This window comes from Podarcis raffonei, chromosome 10 (genome assembly GCF_027172205.1).
Source record: "Podarcis raffonei isolate rPodRaf1 chromosome 10, rPodRaf1.pri, whole genome shotgun sequence".
Classification (NCBI taxonomy): Eukaryota; Metazoa; Chordata; class Lepidosauria; order Squamata; family Lacertidae; genus Podarcis; species Podarcis raffonei.
Window position 1 is genome coordinate 31,305,825 of NC_070611.1, and position 16,820 is coordinate 31,322,644.

Below are 16,820 nucleotides of genomic sequence, written 5' to 3' on the forward strand. Positions count from 1 at the left end.
GCTGCGCTTCCATCCATTGCTGCTATCTTTCTAATACTGTAATTTCTTAGGTCCAAAACCAGCCCCGACCGCCGCCGCCCCCCGTAGCTTTGCCGCCTCCTTTTCCTCATGGTGGCCTTTCCCTCCGCCGACCCCCAACGCCCTCCCATTTCCCCATTTATTTATTTTTTTAAAAAAACCTCACAACCCTCATCCCAGTTGCCACCGGGGGCAGGAATCTCCTATTCCCATCCCCAGCAGGCAGCTCACTCCCAGGCTCCGGCATCGTGGTGGTTGTTTGGGGGGTGGGGGGAGGAGAGAGAGACCCTTGTCGTCCAATCCCTCCGCGCTTATCCAACTATAGCTCTATTTTCAAGCCCCCCCCCCCCGCCAGCTCCGATCTCTCTTCCTCTCCCGGCGTGCCTGATTCAAGGCAGCCGAAAGGCGCGCTGGGTCCTCTGCGCGTCTTTGCCATGCGTCTCCTCTGGAGCTGAAACGCACCGGAGGGCTGCGGAGCCCCCGCTCGCCTACGACGAGGAGCGCGCGCGTCCCGCCCGACCGCCCACCCTTCCTGCTCTCTCGTGGCGGCGTTGCAAGCCAGCCTCGACGCCTCTCCCCCCCCCCCCCCAGCCCCCCGAAAGCAAAAAAGGAAAAAAAGGGGGGAAAGCCCCCTTCCAAAAGCTGCGTCCTCCTGCCTTTCCAAATTGCAAAAAGAGGCTGCAGCAAACACCCAACACCACCATTATTACCACCGCCGTCGTCGCCACCTCCTCCTCCTCCCTTTCTCCTTTTGGCAGCACCAGGACGTCCGGTGTGGTGCTTCTGCTGCTGCTGCTGCTGGGGGCAGCGCGCACGCGAGCTCGCCTTCGGCGCCTGCCGCTTTCTTCCGAGGTGCCTGGCCGGGCGGGCGAGCGCGGAGGCGACGAGAGCGCGGCTGCAGCCCGAGCGAGGAGCCACGATGAGCGCGCGAGGCGAAGGAGCCGGTCAGCCCTCGACTTCGGGAAGCGCCGCCGCCGCTGCCGCCGCTTCCGAGGAGCAACCTGCCACCTCGGAGCCCCCGAAGAGGGGTCGCGGCAGACCCAGGAAGCAACCCCAAGTTAGTAGCCTGGACGCGGAGAGCGCGCGCAAAGCCGGGTTGGCGGAGGAGGAGGGGGGGGACACCGGGAGGGCACGTGCCCGGCGGCGAGGAAGCGGTGCGTGGTTGGAGATGCGACGGTGGTGGTGGTGGTTGCTGCTGCTGTTATTGTTGTTGTGGCGGCGGGTGCATTTGCTGACTGCGGGAAAGAGGATGGGGGGGAGTCCCTCTTGGCGAGGACAGAGGAACGTGTGTGTGTGTGTGCTGGATTGTCCGTCTGTCTCTCCGGGCGCGCGCGCGCGCTTGTTTCTTTTTAAAAGGCGAAAACTTCCCTCGGCCTTTCTCTATTGTGTGCCCGGGAGGGTTTATTTCGCTCTGGAGCGCAGAGCAGCTCGGATCCCACCAACCAGCGCTTCGAGCAGATTTTTAAACTGGAGGGGTGTGCAGGGGAAGCAGCAGGCAGGCTGGGCTCCCCGGCTGCCTTTGCTACGTCTCCGTCTTTTGTGTGTGTGTGTATAGTTGGTCTCCCAGAGGGCACTGCCGTCCCCGGTCCTCCTTATCTTGGCTATGGGGGGGTTTAAAAAACGCGCCACACTCCTTCGGTGCGTATGTACAAAAGGAAACCCTCCCTGATCGCCTGCATGTCTGCGTTATCTCTTTCCACCCTACGCACCGGGAAACTCGGTTTGCTTTTTTTTTTAAAGGGAGGGGTGATTCTGGCTTGGGGGAGCCCCCCCCCCCAAATCTCCTCGGGCACTTTCTGGCAACCCACAATCGAGCTCGGTTTTGCTCGCCGATCATGTAAGAAAGACGCCTGGCTCTCGCTGCCTCTTTGCACAAGGCAGTGGGAACGCCAGAAATACTTTGTACTTCTCTAAGTAAACAGGCCAGTGGGGATACCGGGTTTTTTTCTCTACTACACACACGCACACAAGTCTGCGAATGCAACCAATTAAGCATTGCAGTTGTAGCTCTGCGGAGCCGGCGTGGAGAAAACTGCATCCTGGCCGGGGTTGCTGCTGCTGCTGCTTGCAGTGTTTTCGAGATCCTCGGAAATAGCGATCGGGCAATAGGGATACGCGAAGTGCATTTAAATCTTGACTTCCGCGGGCTTTTCTCTCCCCCCCCTTTCGTTTTTTAAAAAAGTTTACTTCATTCATTATCGTCAAACCACTTCCTTTCAGGGCAAATCAGATGATCAGCAAACCGATCTGAGCCCAGAAACGCCTCTGAAAGGGCGCCTCTTAGAACGAGGGTGGATGAGCACCCCCAAAGTCCTCACGCCCAGCCGCTCCTATGTCCACCCCCCCCCTTTCTCGAGCGAAATGCAATAAAATACCTTTCGGAAGGATTGCAAGCCCCCTCCCCTTGCATTACCTTTGTTGAGCTATCACGACGTTCCTTCCCTTTCCCAGCTCACCCACCTACCCCAGCCTGTTTTTTTTTTTGTTTTCGCAAAAAGTGTGTGTGAGAGAGATTTGAGAATGGAATGTTTAGGGTTTCAGTGGATTTCACAGAAAGAGCCCCCCCCAAATGTGTCTCCCCTCTTTCCCCCCTCCCATTCAGTGTTCAGCATTGTTTCTGTTGTGACTCCTTTGGAAGGATATTGTGTCACTAAATTTCCTTTCTAGCCCAAGAGTTTACCAATAGGGAGAATTCCAAGACTCCTTTAACAAACTGAATTTAATTAGTCTTACCGCATCCTGTAATCCAAATGAAATGTTCAGTATTTGGAAGTGGATGTGGAGGAGATGGATATATATTTTCTTTTAGTCCATATGATTCACTGAATAAATATTTGGAATATCTGAAAACTGAAATCATATTCAGATGATGATTTTATTTACTATCAAACAGAGAAACCAGTGGGGAACAGAGTGAAAACAGTCAGTCTTTTTGTATACCTTGGAGCCCAGGCTTACCAGGACAGTGCTCCACACAATATATAACATTAAGCTATAGAACAAGACACAACTCTCTTTGTAACTTTCAGATTTTTTTTTAAACTGTAATTTAGACAGACTTCAGTCTTTTAAGTTCTTTCATATTGGAAATCTACATCGAAATTAAACCTCTTATGTGATTGCAAATGTAAATTAAATCAGTAATTATAAATCGATTGTGAAAAGCCATGAATGCTTAGAATTGCAAACGTCATCCTTGATTATAAAGGTTGGGGAAGTTTATATAAAGAATGGAAAGAGTGTCAGAGCATACACACATTTTCATTAGTTTGTCATTCACTTCCAGTAGGCATGAACAAATGTTTTAGTAAAATGCACTCACGTTAATGTTTTTCTGCTCTTTTTATTTTATTTCACTCTTGAAACTGATTGAGTAACTGACACTGTTTGTTTTGTGCATGTTAAGTGCCCTACGTTGTGTTTCAGATCTTTATCGAGATTCTTGCCACAATAGCATGTTTTCCTGTGTTTAGGAACCAATGGGAGAGCCATCTCCTAAAAGACCAAGAGGAAGACCTAAAGGAAGCAAAAACAAGAGTCCCTCTAAAGCAGCGCAAAAGGTGAGGCTTGCTTATATTACCAGCCACCTATCAGTCAATGTCCAAAGGATTTCAGTTGTGGAACATCTAATCTGCAGAGTTTGTGCCATTTTAATAATATTTCATGAAGGGGTGTTCTGGGAGGAGCCAGTACATTCTGGGACAGTTTTCCTTCCATTCTGAAATTAGCAATCCTTGGTTGCTACTTAAACATATTTAAGTTCTGCACTCTAGGGTGCTGCTGTAGAAGAAATAAAAATTGAGTGCTGAGAATTAAGTACATTTTGAATGTCTTATCACTAAAAATGCTAATTCTTCAGGCTTCTATGTTATATCCAAACTGTCTGCTGCAGCTGAGTGTTTCATTAAACTTGTGGATGGGCATAAAACCAATGATGCCTTGCTGAGAATCAGGATGTTTCTGAAAAAGTGTTAATTATCAGAAATTATTATAGGGTGTGTTCTAGGGCACTATGCTAACTTATGCCTTATGTTCTTTGCTGGATTCATTTTGGAGGCAAGTTTTTGAAAGAAAATAGAAACCATTTTTTGAACCATCATTACATTTTGAATATTCTCAGGAGATGGGAGACACCAACAGATTAGTTGTAATGAAGGGGTGAATCCTTTTCGTCCTCAGTTGGTTTTTGAAAACACTTTCAGGTTCAGTGGAAGTGAAAGAACTTTTTTATCTAACAAATGTACAAATACTGGGCTAATAATATTTTTTTTTACTAGAAGAATACTAGTGACATTAAGAAACAGTTGTATGGAGCTTTGAAAATAAACACTGGAGTCATGTTTCTGTAGACAAGTCACCCAGCAGTTAGCACCAGCACTCTTAATTTACAAGTACAGTGGTACTTTGGGTTACAGACGTTTCAGGTTACAGACGCTTCAGGTTACAGACTCTGCTAACCCAGAAATAATACCTCGGGTTAAGAACTTTGCTTCAGGATGAGAACAGAAATCAAGCGGCGGCAGCGGGAGGCCCCATTAGATAAAGTGCTACCTCAGGTTAAGAACAGTTTCAGGTTCTTAACGGACCTCCAGAACAAATTAAGTTCTTAACCCAAAAAGTCTTACCAAACCTGGATGTCAACTGTGGTGTATGTTCTTTAGCTGTGTAATTGTTAGAAGCTCTGTGGCAGAATGCCTTTTAGAAGACTGTTGTGGGCTCCTCAGATTATAGATACTTTTTAGTATGGTGGTTTGTGCTTGTGGGAATTAGTCCTGTTATGTTTGATAGTTTTCAGGGTTATAAAATACCACAGCAAGTTATGATAAATTTTATTTAGGGACTGACTGTGGTCTTGTGTCTGTTTTATTTTAACCTTTGGATATCACTACAGAAAACCTTTCCCTTCTGTCTCTCTCTCTCTCTCTCTCTCTCTCTCTCTCTCTCTCTCTCTCTCTTAATTTGCTCTTCCCATTTTCTCTCTTTAGCAGCTGAAGTTTAAAAAGGTATATTCAGCCAGCTAAGTGGTCCATTCCCTTTTGTTAAGGGTTTTGTCACCCTAGCCTCCCTGTAGCATTCTTAGTTGGCTGTTCCTCATGTAGTTTTTGAGCAGGGGTGGTTAACCTGTGGTCCTTCAGATGTTGTTAGACTCCAGCTCCCATCAGCACCAGCCAGCATAACCAGTGGCCAGGAATAATGGGAGTTGGAGTCCAATAACATCTGAAGGGCTGTAGGTTAGGTACCTGTGCTTTAGAGATATATATCCAAAAGAGATATATATCTACAACTCAAAGTAAGTTCTATCATTTTGAACCTCTTAGGTTGCAATCATCATACACACACTTACTTGGGAGCGCAAGTCCCACTGAACACACTGGGCTTACTTCTAAGTAGATATAAGATTACATTGTAAGTGGTCAAGCAAAAATAAGTGTTAGGGATAGTCTTTATAATATGCAGTTAAAATTGCGTTTACAGCAAGGGACATTTAAAAATTTATAGAGCTTAAACAACAAATAAACTTCCTACCAAAATTATTTTAATGCACACACTATTGATTTCAGTGGGACTTAAAAGGATGCTTAGGATTGCAAGCCTATGGAGAAATGATAATCAGCCTACATTTGTAGGAACATTTTGGAATATAAAGTGAATTTTAGGCAGAATTACAGACTGAAGCAGTTTAATTTTGGAGCTGCAGAGTTTTCTCAGTTTGTGAAGACAAAAGCTGCTCACTATTGTTCACAATAAAATTAGTCAAAGGTCAGATCATTGCTATTAAAATAATTGATGATTTTAAAGGTACCAGTCGGACTTTACTTTAGTTTCTTCAACTGAATCATATCAACACTGCTTCATTTATGCTGGGTATAAATAATCAGTTTGGTGCCCATTGAAATGAATGGAAGTTGTCTAATATTGCAATGCGGCAGCTGGGCAACTACCATTCATTGAAACTGGGGCTATGTAAGCTGTTCCAAATGGACATCTTAGTAAATAAACATTTAGTAAACCTTTCATAGCAAAAATCATAGTAAAACCTGCATGCTGGTTGAACTCAAAACAAATGATCTCTGTCTGATATTTTTGTTTATGTAGTTTAAATGTTCACATATGAGTTGGTTTGTTATCTGTTTTTAGAAAGTCAAAACTTGGTAGGAATGCTTGCAAGGAAGTATATACTGCACAGTGGTACCTCAGGTTAAGTACTTAATTCGTTCCGGAGGTCCGTTTTTAACCTGAAACTGTTCTTAACCTGAAGCACCACTTTAGCTAATGGGGCCTCCTGCTGCTGCTGCGCCGCCGGAGCACAATTTCTGTTCTCATCCTGAAGCAAAGTTCTTAACCTGAAGCACTATTTCGGGGTTAGCGGAGTCTGTAACCTGAAGCGTATGTAACCTGAGGTACCACTGTATAACCAATCCTATTCTAGAGATCCGAGTGTGCATTTGGATGTACAAGTTGCCTCATTCATTCATTCCAATGGAGGGAACAGACCCACTTTAATGGAAGATGGTTTACACAGGTGTACCTCCTGCATTGGAATGAATGGGGAAACTCCATATATGAACAGCATGGTTGCGTTGCAACTTCTACACTTGTAAGAATTCCCTGGTTTTGTGTGTAAGGTTAAGGTTTACACCTTCAGAGCATTTGGAATTATTGCAAAATATCTGTTCTTTAAACAAAAGCAAAAAGCTTCAGTTTTGAGGATGTCAACTCTTGGAAATCATTTGTATCATTGTGAGGCATGCTTGTTCATTTTTTTAAAAAAGCTTCCATATGGTTTTATTTCCATCTTTCAAAGCAGTGCTTGTTCACTGCTGAAGAGCATTTTACCCTTTAAAGATGGTTCTATATGCAGTGAAAAGTGGCTGGAATTTCTGTTGAAGAATGGGTGGCCTCTTTTTCAAAGGGAGCTAATTGAAATGTATTATGCCTACAACATGCCAGATAAACGTGCATGGCTAGAATTCACAGAGGAGACCTAAGAAGGCACTCATGATTAATTGATCAGGTGTTCTCTTGCAAACTCTTGCACATCATAATTAAAAATGTATTACAGAACTGACAGGGAATTTTTTTTTAAAGAAATGCACATAGGGAGGTAGATTGCTTTGTTATATTTCAACAACAAATACCTTTAAATCTTTGTCCTGGGATGTTGATGCTGTATGCATTTAAAATTTATTGGTGCATGGTGAGTTGTTGGTTAAAAAAAACAAACTTGCAAGGCTTGTTGTCTGGACTTTGAAAACTGGCCTAAAGGCATTAAAAATCCCCAAATTGAGCTTGTTAGGAGTTTAGCAGTGTGAAACTTGACAATTCATACAAAATGCTGCAGGAACATTTGAGCAGTGTGTTTCATGCCCGCTGAACAAATCTCAAGAGTCTAGGCAGGTAAAAGCCATAACTAAATGAATTCATAATCTAATAAAATTTGTAAAGTTTGAATCCATGCAGAAATTATGGTGAGAGATAATAAATCAAAAGATGAGAAGTGCATTCACTGTGTTCATAGATATTTAGAGCTGTGCCCCTCCCGCCAAACAAATTCTGACGTTATTAGAATAGAATCATAGAACCATAGAGTTGGAAGAGACCACAAGGGCCATCGAGTCCAACCCCCTGCCAAGGGGGTTGAAAACCTATTCTCTAAACATTTGGAAATGGGTGGTTTATGTTCTATAAAGGCACCCCATAGACATATTTCTGAAAGGATATAAATATCACAGTTCCTGCTCTGCAATGTAGGTTTTTTTGTTGTTCATGTTCTGGGCTTGAGCTTGATAAAAACACAGAGATAATTAACACCTAAGAGATTAGAGGTGATGCCAGATCAAGTTCATCCTAGTTTTAAAAGTATAAATGTATTTTGAAAATAAATGTTTTATTAGGGTGAAATTAAATAATGAAAAGCAAGCTACGTTAAGAATAGGAATTCTTGTAACATTTGTATTGGGGCAAGACACATTTTGCACTAGGAAAATGGGCTTGTGAGTCTTTAAAACAAGAAGCCAAGATTGTGCTTGAATATCCTTTAAATATGGTTATGTTTTCTATTCCTCAGTCAAATGCCCACAATCAGACTTGGACGATGAAGCATGATTTGCAAGTGTAAACCTTGTCTATATGTAGACTGCTGCTTATTTAAGTTTGGGTGAAAAGAGAAGTCAATCACTTCTTTTGTGGTCAAGATCGCAAACACAGTGTGGCAGTTTTAACAGGGTTTTATCTGTCACAGACCGATCATCTTTTTGTTTAAAAAGTGATTCCCTGGTCCAACGATGGAGCATATTATAGAACTGGCTCTTGTTATGTTACCTTCACTTTATCATCTTCAGGTTATTCCTTGACCGTTGCCAGATTTGATCTTGATGATCTGGACTTCTTTTTAATGTAGTATATAAAACAGAAAATATTTGACAGATGACAGCCCTAACGAATACTTCAGCTTTAGTTTTACCTCGCAATTGACTTTGCACCAATTGCTGTGACCACATTGGTAAGTGGACGATATGGTGGTGGAACAGATGGCTATAAAGTGTGGTCCAGGTGAAGCAAGTCATGTGCTTTCTATAGCATGTACAGTTTGTAACTGCATCCACATTGACTGTGCCACTGCAAAGCTATTTAAAGTCAACTGAGGTCTGGTGCAGTGAATGCTTGGTGAACTGGTGTATGATAAAGCAGGCATTTGACTGCTTCAGCAGGTATGAATTCACTCCAGTTGCATTCTAAGCATGTCAGTTTGGCTCTGGTGACTGGCCTTTCGATGGGGCAGTTTTTGTAATGTTGCCCCTCCCTTTCCCCATAGAGGTTGGGGATTTGGTTGACGAGTAAGAGGCAGATTTGACTTTCGTGGAATGCATTATGATGTTGACACTGGAGTCCAGCAGTAAGCAGAAGACCAAGTTAGAGGCTGCAGGACCACTGGCTGAGGACTTGGACCAGGTCCCTAGCTTTGAGCCTGATACGTGTGAATAGGGGCTCCCTGAACTTGACAGGCAGGAGGCTACTGAAATGCATACTATAGCATCAGGACTTAATAGAAACACAGCCAAGACCCTCAGGTTGCACACAGGGTGCGAGACCATGTAGTGAAGGAAAAGCACCTGCATTCAGCTATGCCTTTAAGAGCCTGCAGTTCCCAACAAAGGTGTCCTTTTATAGACGAACTGGAATGAAGGCAGTGGCTCAACATGTCTTATCCAGCCCTTGCTGCAGCAAGCTGATCATTTGGAGCGCGATTCTGAAACGCAAAGTCTTGGAACGGATTAAAAACAACACACACCTTTTCATGTCACGATCACATTAATTGTAGCACATCGGTTGTAGCAAAAGGACATCGTCAGTGGATCTAAAATAATTGGTGCATAAATGCATTTCATGCTGTGTAGATGTGAGCAAAGCAGTGTGCAAGATTATACCAAGTTTCTGGGAACTGCAGGTGGTGAGGGTGGTGTTGTGTTCAGCACCAGGCATCCTATAGACATCTGATTGCAGCGTTCAAACTTCTCCAGGCGCCAGGAGCATTTTGCCCCTGGCTATTGGCCACTTGCTGCCAAGTGAAGATGCCAGGGTGCCAGGATGGCACCTGCCGTCTCCACCATTTGGAGGTGCGTACCTGGGGATCCTTGGATCTCAACTGCTTTCACACACCAGCAACACACCCTGTAGAATTCTATCTTTTATATTTTATCTGCACAATGAGAATGAATTGCAGGAACCAAAAAATTGTTTTGAAAAATATGACTTTAGAGCCGTCTGGTTCCCAAATGGCAACATTCTGTTTTGGTGATTGTAACACCTAGCTTATATATCTCCGTTTCTAATACTGTCTGATTGACCACTGCAACAACAGGGTGCTGGACTAGTAGGGCAATTGATCTGACCCATATATGTTCCTATGTTCTTATAATCAACCATCTGTCCTAGCACAAGTCAACTGTGGTTGATGGCTTCTGTGATCATGTGACTTTTGGTGTAAATTCCTGATTGTAATTGAATGATGGCAGGCATTTTCCTCAGGCTCACTTCAGAGGTTACTCAGGCTAGATCTTTTTCCAAATTATTTTATGAACTGCTTACAAAGATGTACGTAAATCAGACTCTGCTGTTTTGTTTACAAAACAAAACAAAGCACCTTTAAACCTTGTATCTAATAAGCATTCTTCCCTTTTCTCCTGTTTATAGGAAAATGTATTAAACGTTGAGTTAAATCATGCCTCATCATGTTTGGTCACATGCTGTGATGCAACACAACCAGAAGCAAGTCGCCTTAAACTTGATCAAGGTGTGAATAGAATTAGGCAGCATATTGAATTGGTTAAGCAGATATAGATTGCCACAGATCATGGGCATAGCTTGTGATGACTTAATGCACAGTAATGGTAGAACTTAGCAAGGGGACCGTAACCCTATGATCAGGGCTGTGGAACCTCAGGCCTGGGGGCCGAATGTGGCCCTTGAAGCCTCTTTTATCCAGCCCCCAGAGCTTTCCCCAGGCCACACTCCCTACTGTGCAGCCTCCTGGAGTGTCCCCCCCGACTGGAATGCATCCTTGAACTCTAATAATGCCTCTTGCTTATATAGATAAAGAGGAGAGAAGGGTATGTGAGTTTATGTGGAAACTAGCCTAGTGAATGAAGGGGGGAAATTACATTTGTTTCTATGTCTACATTTGCCTCTGTACCTTCCCATAATTGGTGTGTGGCCTTGGAAAGCTTCCCCGGAGGGATTGGTTCCCTTGAGCTGATCTGGATAATGGTAAATGGAGAAGTGGAGGAATCAGTTTAGATGTTGAGAGTGGCTTTGGGTATATGACTGAAGAAGTGTGGCTAGCCTAATGCTAGTAAACTTGCCAAATTGAACTGTTGGCACTTCTAGTAATATCTGGAGGAGGTTTTCTGTAGGCTGCAGGTATGGATTTAAGTTCCTCTTTAAAGGCTACAAGAATGCAGAGGCAAACATGGTGGAACTCTTTGCTCAGACTTGCTATGGCTACCTGAACTTTCACTGAGAGGGCTCCATCTCTGTGTTTTCATGAGCTACTACTATCAAGTTCAGTTGGAAGATGGATTCCAAATAAGATGTAGGCTGTGCAGCTGATTCTTGGCTATGCAGGACTCTCTTCGTGATTGGCTGATTGTTGGTCTTTGCAGAGAGACCTGCTCTGTACTTTGAAGCCCCGATAATCAGCTGATAGTTGGTGCTTCAAAGCACCTTGCCTCCAAATCCATTTCAGGAAGATTCAACTTCACCTGACGTCCGTATATGATATTGGCTGTATGGTAGGTGGGCTTGGCCCAAGTGACGCCACAGGTTGGAGGTTCCCTCTCTGTTCCACAGTCAGTGACTGTCCTTTAGTCAGGGCTACTGCATTGCTTTCTAGGTGACCAGTCAACTCTCTTCACTCTGTTTGCCATTGGTCAGTTTTGAGTTAAGGAAATCCACTCCTTGTTACATAAGGCAGTTGTGCTTTTTTTGGTTTATTTGGCTATAACTTTTGATAGAATAAAGATAACTCAGCACAGTTTGTTGCATTATAGTTTGCATTAAATTATCCTTCTAATGATATATACTTTTATGGTATTATTCTAAAAAAGACTGATGTGATGAGCCCTCAAACCTCAGAAATACAACTTTAAGGTTTCCACAATTTTAGCTATTAGTGTATCTAAGAAGGTTTAGCAGGATCTTTTCCCTTAGAACATTTGAGCACAACAAAATCTGGACCATTGAGGAAGACCTAGCTCCGTTAATGTTCCTAGTAGCTTCATTTGTGTCATCCATTACAGAAGCATCCTCATATTACTGGTGTAAAGTTTTTGTCCCTCTAAGGAAAAGAAAAGTAACATGAGAACCCCCAAGACCCCTTGTAAGTCATGGCTGGTTTAAAATAACCCTCCTCATTATCTTTGAGGTATTGTCGTATTGTCTGTTCTGTCTGGAATTGTCCCACATTCTAGACACAACATGAATTGACACCAAAAAAGTACATAAAATAAACGTTGCCTGACTTATTTTTCCCTCTAGAATACAAATCTGTGGTGGGTTTTTTCTTTTATCTCTTTCTTGAGTAAAATAAAATTATATGTGAGGAATGTTGACTGTACCACATTAAGTGACTGGACGTTCTGACCTCTTAACAGCTTTAATCTTTAAGAAATACTCCTTTCCAAATAAAATATTTTTTGACTCAAAGGTCATCTGGTCCAATGGCCTGCATTGCAGGAATTTTAATATTGTGTTTTAATGTTGTAACTGACCCTGGGACCTTAGGGTGAAGGGCATGCAAATAAGAATTATTAGTTTGTTTTCAACACAATTTATAATTGGGAATGAGTCTTCCAGTATTTCTTTCTCTTTCTTTCTTTCTTTCTTTCTTTCTTTCTTTCACAATCCCAATAGTGTTTTACTTAGGAGTAAGTCACACTTAGTTTAAGGTGGCTTAGTTTCAGTTAAACATGCATTTCTGGCCACAGTCATACCCATAATTACTTGGGAATAAATTGCATTTATATGGGACGCGGGTGGCGCTGTGGGTTAAACCACAGAGTCTAGGGCTTGCTGATCAGAAGGTCGGCGGTTCGAATCCCCTTGATGGGGTGAGCTCCCATTGCTTGGTCCCTGCTCCTGCCCACCTAGCAGTTCAAAAGCACATCAAAGTGCAAGTAGATAAATAGGTACCACTCTGGTGGGAAGGTAAACGGCGTTTCTGTGCGCTGCTCTGGTTCTCCAGAAGCGGTTTAGTCCTTCTGGCCACATGACCCGGAAGCTGTACGCCGGCTCCCTTGGCCAATAAAGTGAGATGAGCGCCGCAACCCCAGAGTCGGTCACGACTGGACCTAATGGTCAGGGGTCCCTTTACCTAAATTGCATTTAACCCAGTGGAACTTACTTTCAAATCCACAGAATTCGGTCTCATGCCTTTCAGAGTGGGGATATCATTACTTTCTGTTGGTTTATCACATCATTCCATATCAAAAAAGCAAGACCTCGAATGTTTCAGTGTTTTCTTCCTCTCTCTGAGAAATGTCTGATGTGAAAAATACATCTTTGGGGATGCGTAAAAAGCGTGTTCCACTGAAACAATATTCATTGGCAGGAAAGCACATAATCTCCGTTAGGACTATCTGAGCAGAAAAGTAGGAAGATCTAGTTCCTCATTATGTATATAATTGACTTTTAAATCATGTAACTACACGAAAATGAGCAAAGTATCATCTATTAAATGATTAGCTGGTGGTAAATATCCAAATATCTCTTTCAATCTCTGTATTTTTGGGTGGGGTGGGGGGGAATGCAGTGAACCATCACCCTTCTCAGAAAGTGCCATTGTATGTTCTGTCTGTTTTGTGATATGCCATTATGTGATTATCTTGACATTAGGTAATACAAGTGATCTGTGATTTGGTAACTTCCGTTCAGATTACTACAATGCTCTCAAAGGCAATGAATGTACTGCAGGAAAGCTTTAGGAAGAGAGTATCAGCCTGGGGTTTCTTGGACACTCATGCTTGCCTGCATTTCTGACTGTAATCTCTAACCCCTTTTTTCAAATGCAAAGTCGGGTTTTGCAGCTAATTGGGGACTTAGTCACAACTTATCCTTAATTAAGAGGGACATATTGTTTGCTTGTTTGCTTTCTTTCTTTCTTGCTTACTCTGAAAGCCTAAGCTCTCCCAGGAATTTACCTATTTATTTATGTATTTATTTAATTTGCATATCACCCTTCATCCACAGATCTCTAAAGCATCATACTACACCCCAAACAACAAATATGCTTACTTTTCATAAACAGATCTCCTTAAATACCTCCAAGGGGCAGGCATGACTGTGTAAGAAACCCAAGCATGGGCAGCCATTAGTATTTTTCTTTGGGGGGTGTGGTGTGACCAATAATGCTGTGTGTGAATTTAGAGAAGCTCCCCACCATCTCTTAACAGTGGCGCTGCGGATGCTGGGGCTCATTGGCCAGCAGTAGCTGGCCATAAATGGTTGTATCACTCTACTTTGGGTCTACGTCACTTTGGCACATGTTCACTGATAAGTCTGTTCCATCCCATTTCCGCAATTCAAAAAGCAATGAAAAAAGTGCAGTTAACCAAGAAGAGAGTCAGAATATTTGAGAAGTCTGAAGGCCAGTAGATCACTTAAGTTGCAGTCTGGAAAAGTTGCCCAGCAGGTCACTTCATATCAGAGTTCACATTAATTTGTTCAAGCAGCCCTACTGAAGGAAAAGTGTTTCCCAACTTGCTTATTTATCAAGAGAATAATCAACAATAGCTTGCAAGGGAATTCTGAGAGGAGTGTGTATGTGTGAGATGTCAGGTGAATGAAGCACAAGCCATGATAACTATACATTGGAGGCATCTCCTGATACACTCCTCTACATATTATGTTGTATTTCTGCTGGAAACTGAGGTGTGTAATCATCAGAGTGTTCGCAAGATCATTCTTCTTTACGATGCATCTGCTTAAGACATTGGTTGCAAGCTACACATGTCCCTGTAGATGACTTTTCTGGCATCTGCAGACTCCTGATGACTTCCTTCCCCACTGAAATAAAGCTTGAAAGAAGCCTTCTGCTGTAGCCCTTTGAAGGGATTTTCAAGCCTAATTGCAGCAGAGCAGAGCGTTTTGGTGGGGAAGGGAGGCTTAGCTCTCCCCTTGCCAGCTGTGATGCTTCCACAAACACCAACAGAAGCCTAATTGCCCTGCGGGAGGGGTGGAGGCAGTGTGCACCAGATTGTGGTGCATGTACATGGCTGGCGTACACAGATAGTGACCGCCATAGTTCCTCTAGTTTGCAAATGTTCCCCTGAGTTCCAGGACACTGGTGACTCTTGGTTTAAGATGACCAAAGACCAATTTGCCAGACTAAAATGCTTTTAAGGGATTAGATGGGAAGTTCAAGTTCCCATAGAGGGATGGCTGCAGTATTTGTGGCAATCTCCACTAGAATTTGGTTATAACCAAAGCACAGATAAGTTCTCTTGCGTAGGCAGCCAGGGCTTCTTTAATGCGTTATCCCAAGAAAGTTTCATCTTACACTCACCACTTTAAAGATTAAAGAGGAAGTTGCCTTTTTAACAAGTTTGAAGTGATAATTTTGCTCTACAATAGTGTGAATTTTATATTTTCACACGTTTCTCCTTGATGATATGGTGGAGATATTTGGCTACATTTATTTGCTTTGAGGGTAGCAGGGACCAACGGCAGTATTTTCCCAGCTTTGCGTGGAATTCCCTTTACATGGCATAGTCATGTACAGAGATTTGCCAATAAGTAAACTGATACATTAAGATGATAGATTCCCGAAGGAAAAACGAAAACACATGCATACACTATTAATTACAGGGTAGAGGCACTACTGGGATTAGATGGGATTTCTTAAAGCCTAAAATGGTGAGATGTATGATAAAGCCGTGTTAATCACAGCTGTAAAGGGAGTAAAAGGAAATTTCTAAATCTCCCAGTTCTGGAGGAAATCTTGAAAACGTAACTGCAGAATATCTCAGAAAGACTCAGAAGCCAAAAGAGAAACAAGATTAAATCCTATGGGTGGAATTCAACCTTGCACTAAGGCATTTGTTCCATCAGCGCAAGTATTTATACTTGCTATACAGAACAATTTCCCCTCTTACATGTTGTTCTGGGGGGTTTTCCTGACCCAAAGCAGACGTGGGGAGGGTATGCAGGGGGAGGAGGGGTGGGGGAAAATCCCATTGTGCTGGTTTCCACTGGCACAACTGCTAAATTGAATGTGGCTTAATGTATTGTTTTACCTTAGAAAAATCTTAAGTACTTTTAAAAATCTTGCCAATTTTTTATTCCGAGATTTATCATTTTGATTTATTAACTCTGATTGTATCAAATGGAGGCACCTTTTAGTTAGGGAACCTCTTAAAGCCCTACTGGGGTGGGGAATGGCATTCCTTCCTGGAACACTTTCCAGTGGCAAAAGTGGCTAGAAGAAGACATGTAAATCTTACTACTATTTTTTCTTTTACATTAAGCCAATTCTTACACACTCGTCTATCCTCTATCTAGACAGGCAAGAGGCATTATCAGATTTTTATCTAATTTTAATTTTATTTTGTTTATGCGGTTTATATACTGCTGAACTACAGTTGTCGCTAAGTGGTGAGACATTCAGGGACACATTCCCGCCAGGAGAAAACATTTGGAAGCAGGGCCAGTGAGGGATGTGGTCTGTTGAGAAGGGTGTATGCCTTGGAGAGTCGCAGCAGGCATATGGAGAGACATGGAAGGCTACATTTGGACCTCAGGCTTGAGGTTCCTCTGAACTATATCATGGTCAGCGGTAGAGCAATTGTTTTCAATGGGTCTCCTGCAAGTTTGCTGGCTCCTGGGGGCCAATACACTGTGGGTCCCCCATTTTTTTAATGTTCAGAGGGTTCCCCGTGCGACATCAGGATGTTGCAGGGCATCACACGTGGGGGCCCTCAATCCTCTGGACAAGATGGTGCCTCTGGTCTCTGTGAGTATGAGCTACTCAGATTCAAACTTCTTTTTCAACATGGAGGCAAGCTATTGAAAGTTGTAACCTAACTGTCAGGGAACTGCCATCGGAGCCAGAGGGAGAGGGAGGGCTCCAGAGGGGTTCAGGAGAGCGTCCCGGGAGGGAGAGAAGCAGCCCATCTTCTGGGGAAGGAATTCAGCGTAGCACCAGTGGAGAAGGGGGGCAGATGGGGGAATCGGCGAGGTGGCTCCATGACTCCTCGCCGGAGACCAGCGGGGAGAGCACGGGTCCTCCGCTGCCCACACCCTCCCTG

The 16,820-nt window shown here is 43.4% G+C and overlaps 1 protein-coding gene across 2 annotated transcripts in view; it reads left to right on the plus strand.

Moving 5' to 3' along the window:
- Positions 1-244: 244 nt before the first annotated feature.
- Positions 245-16,820, plus strand: part of HMGA2 (high mobility group AT-hook 2) — a 135,876-nt gene continuing 119,300 nt past the window's right edge. The window contains exons 1-2 of one of the 2 annotated variants that reach the window (XM_053407424.1): positions 245-1,075; positions 3,492-3,578. In XM_053407424.1, the coding sequence (XP_053263399.1) occupies positions 938-1,075; positions 3,492-3,578 (225 nt within the window). In that variant the 5' untranslated portion in view covers positions 245-937. The remainder of the gene's footprint in view (positions 1,076-3,491; positions 3,579-16,820) is intronic. The other variant, XM_053407425.1, reaches the window with a different exon arrangement.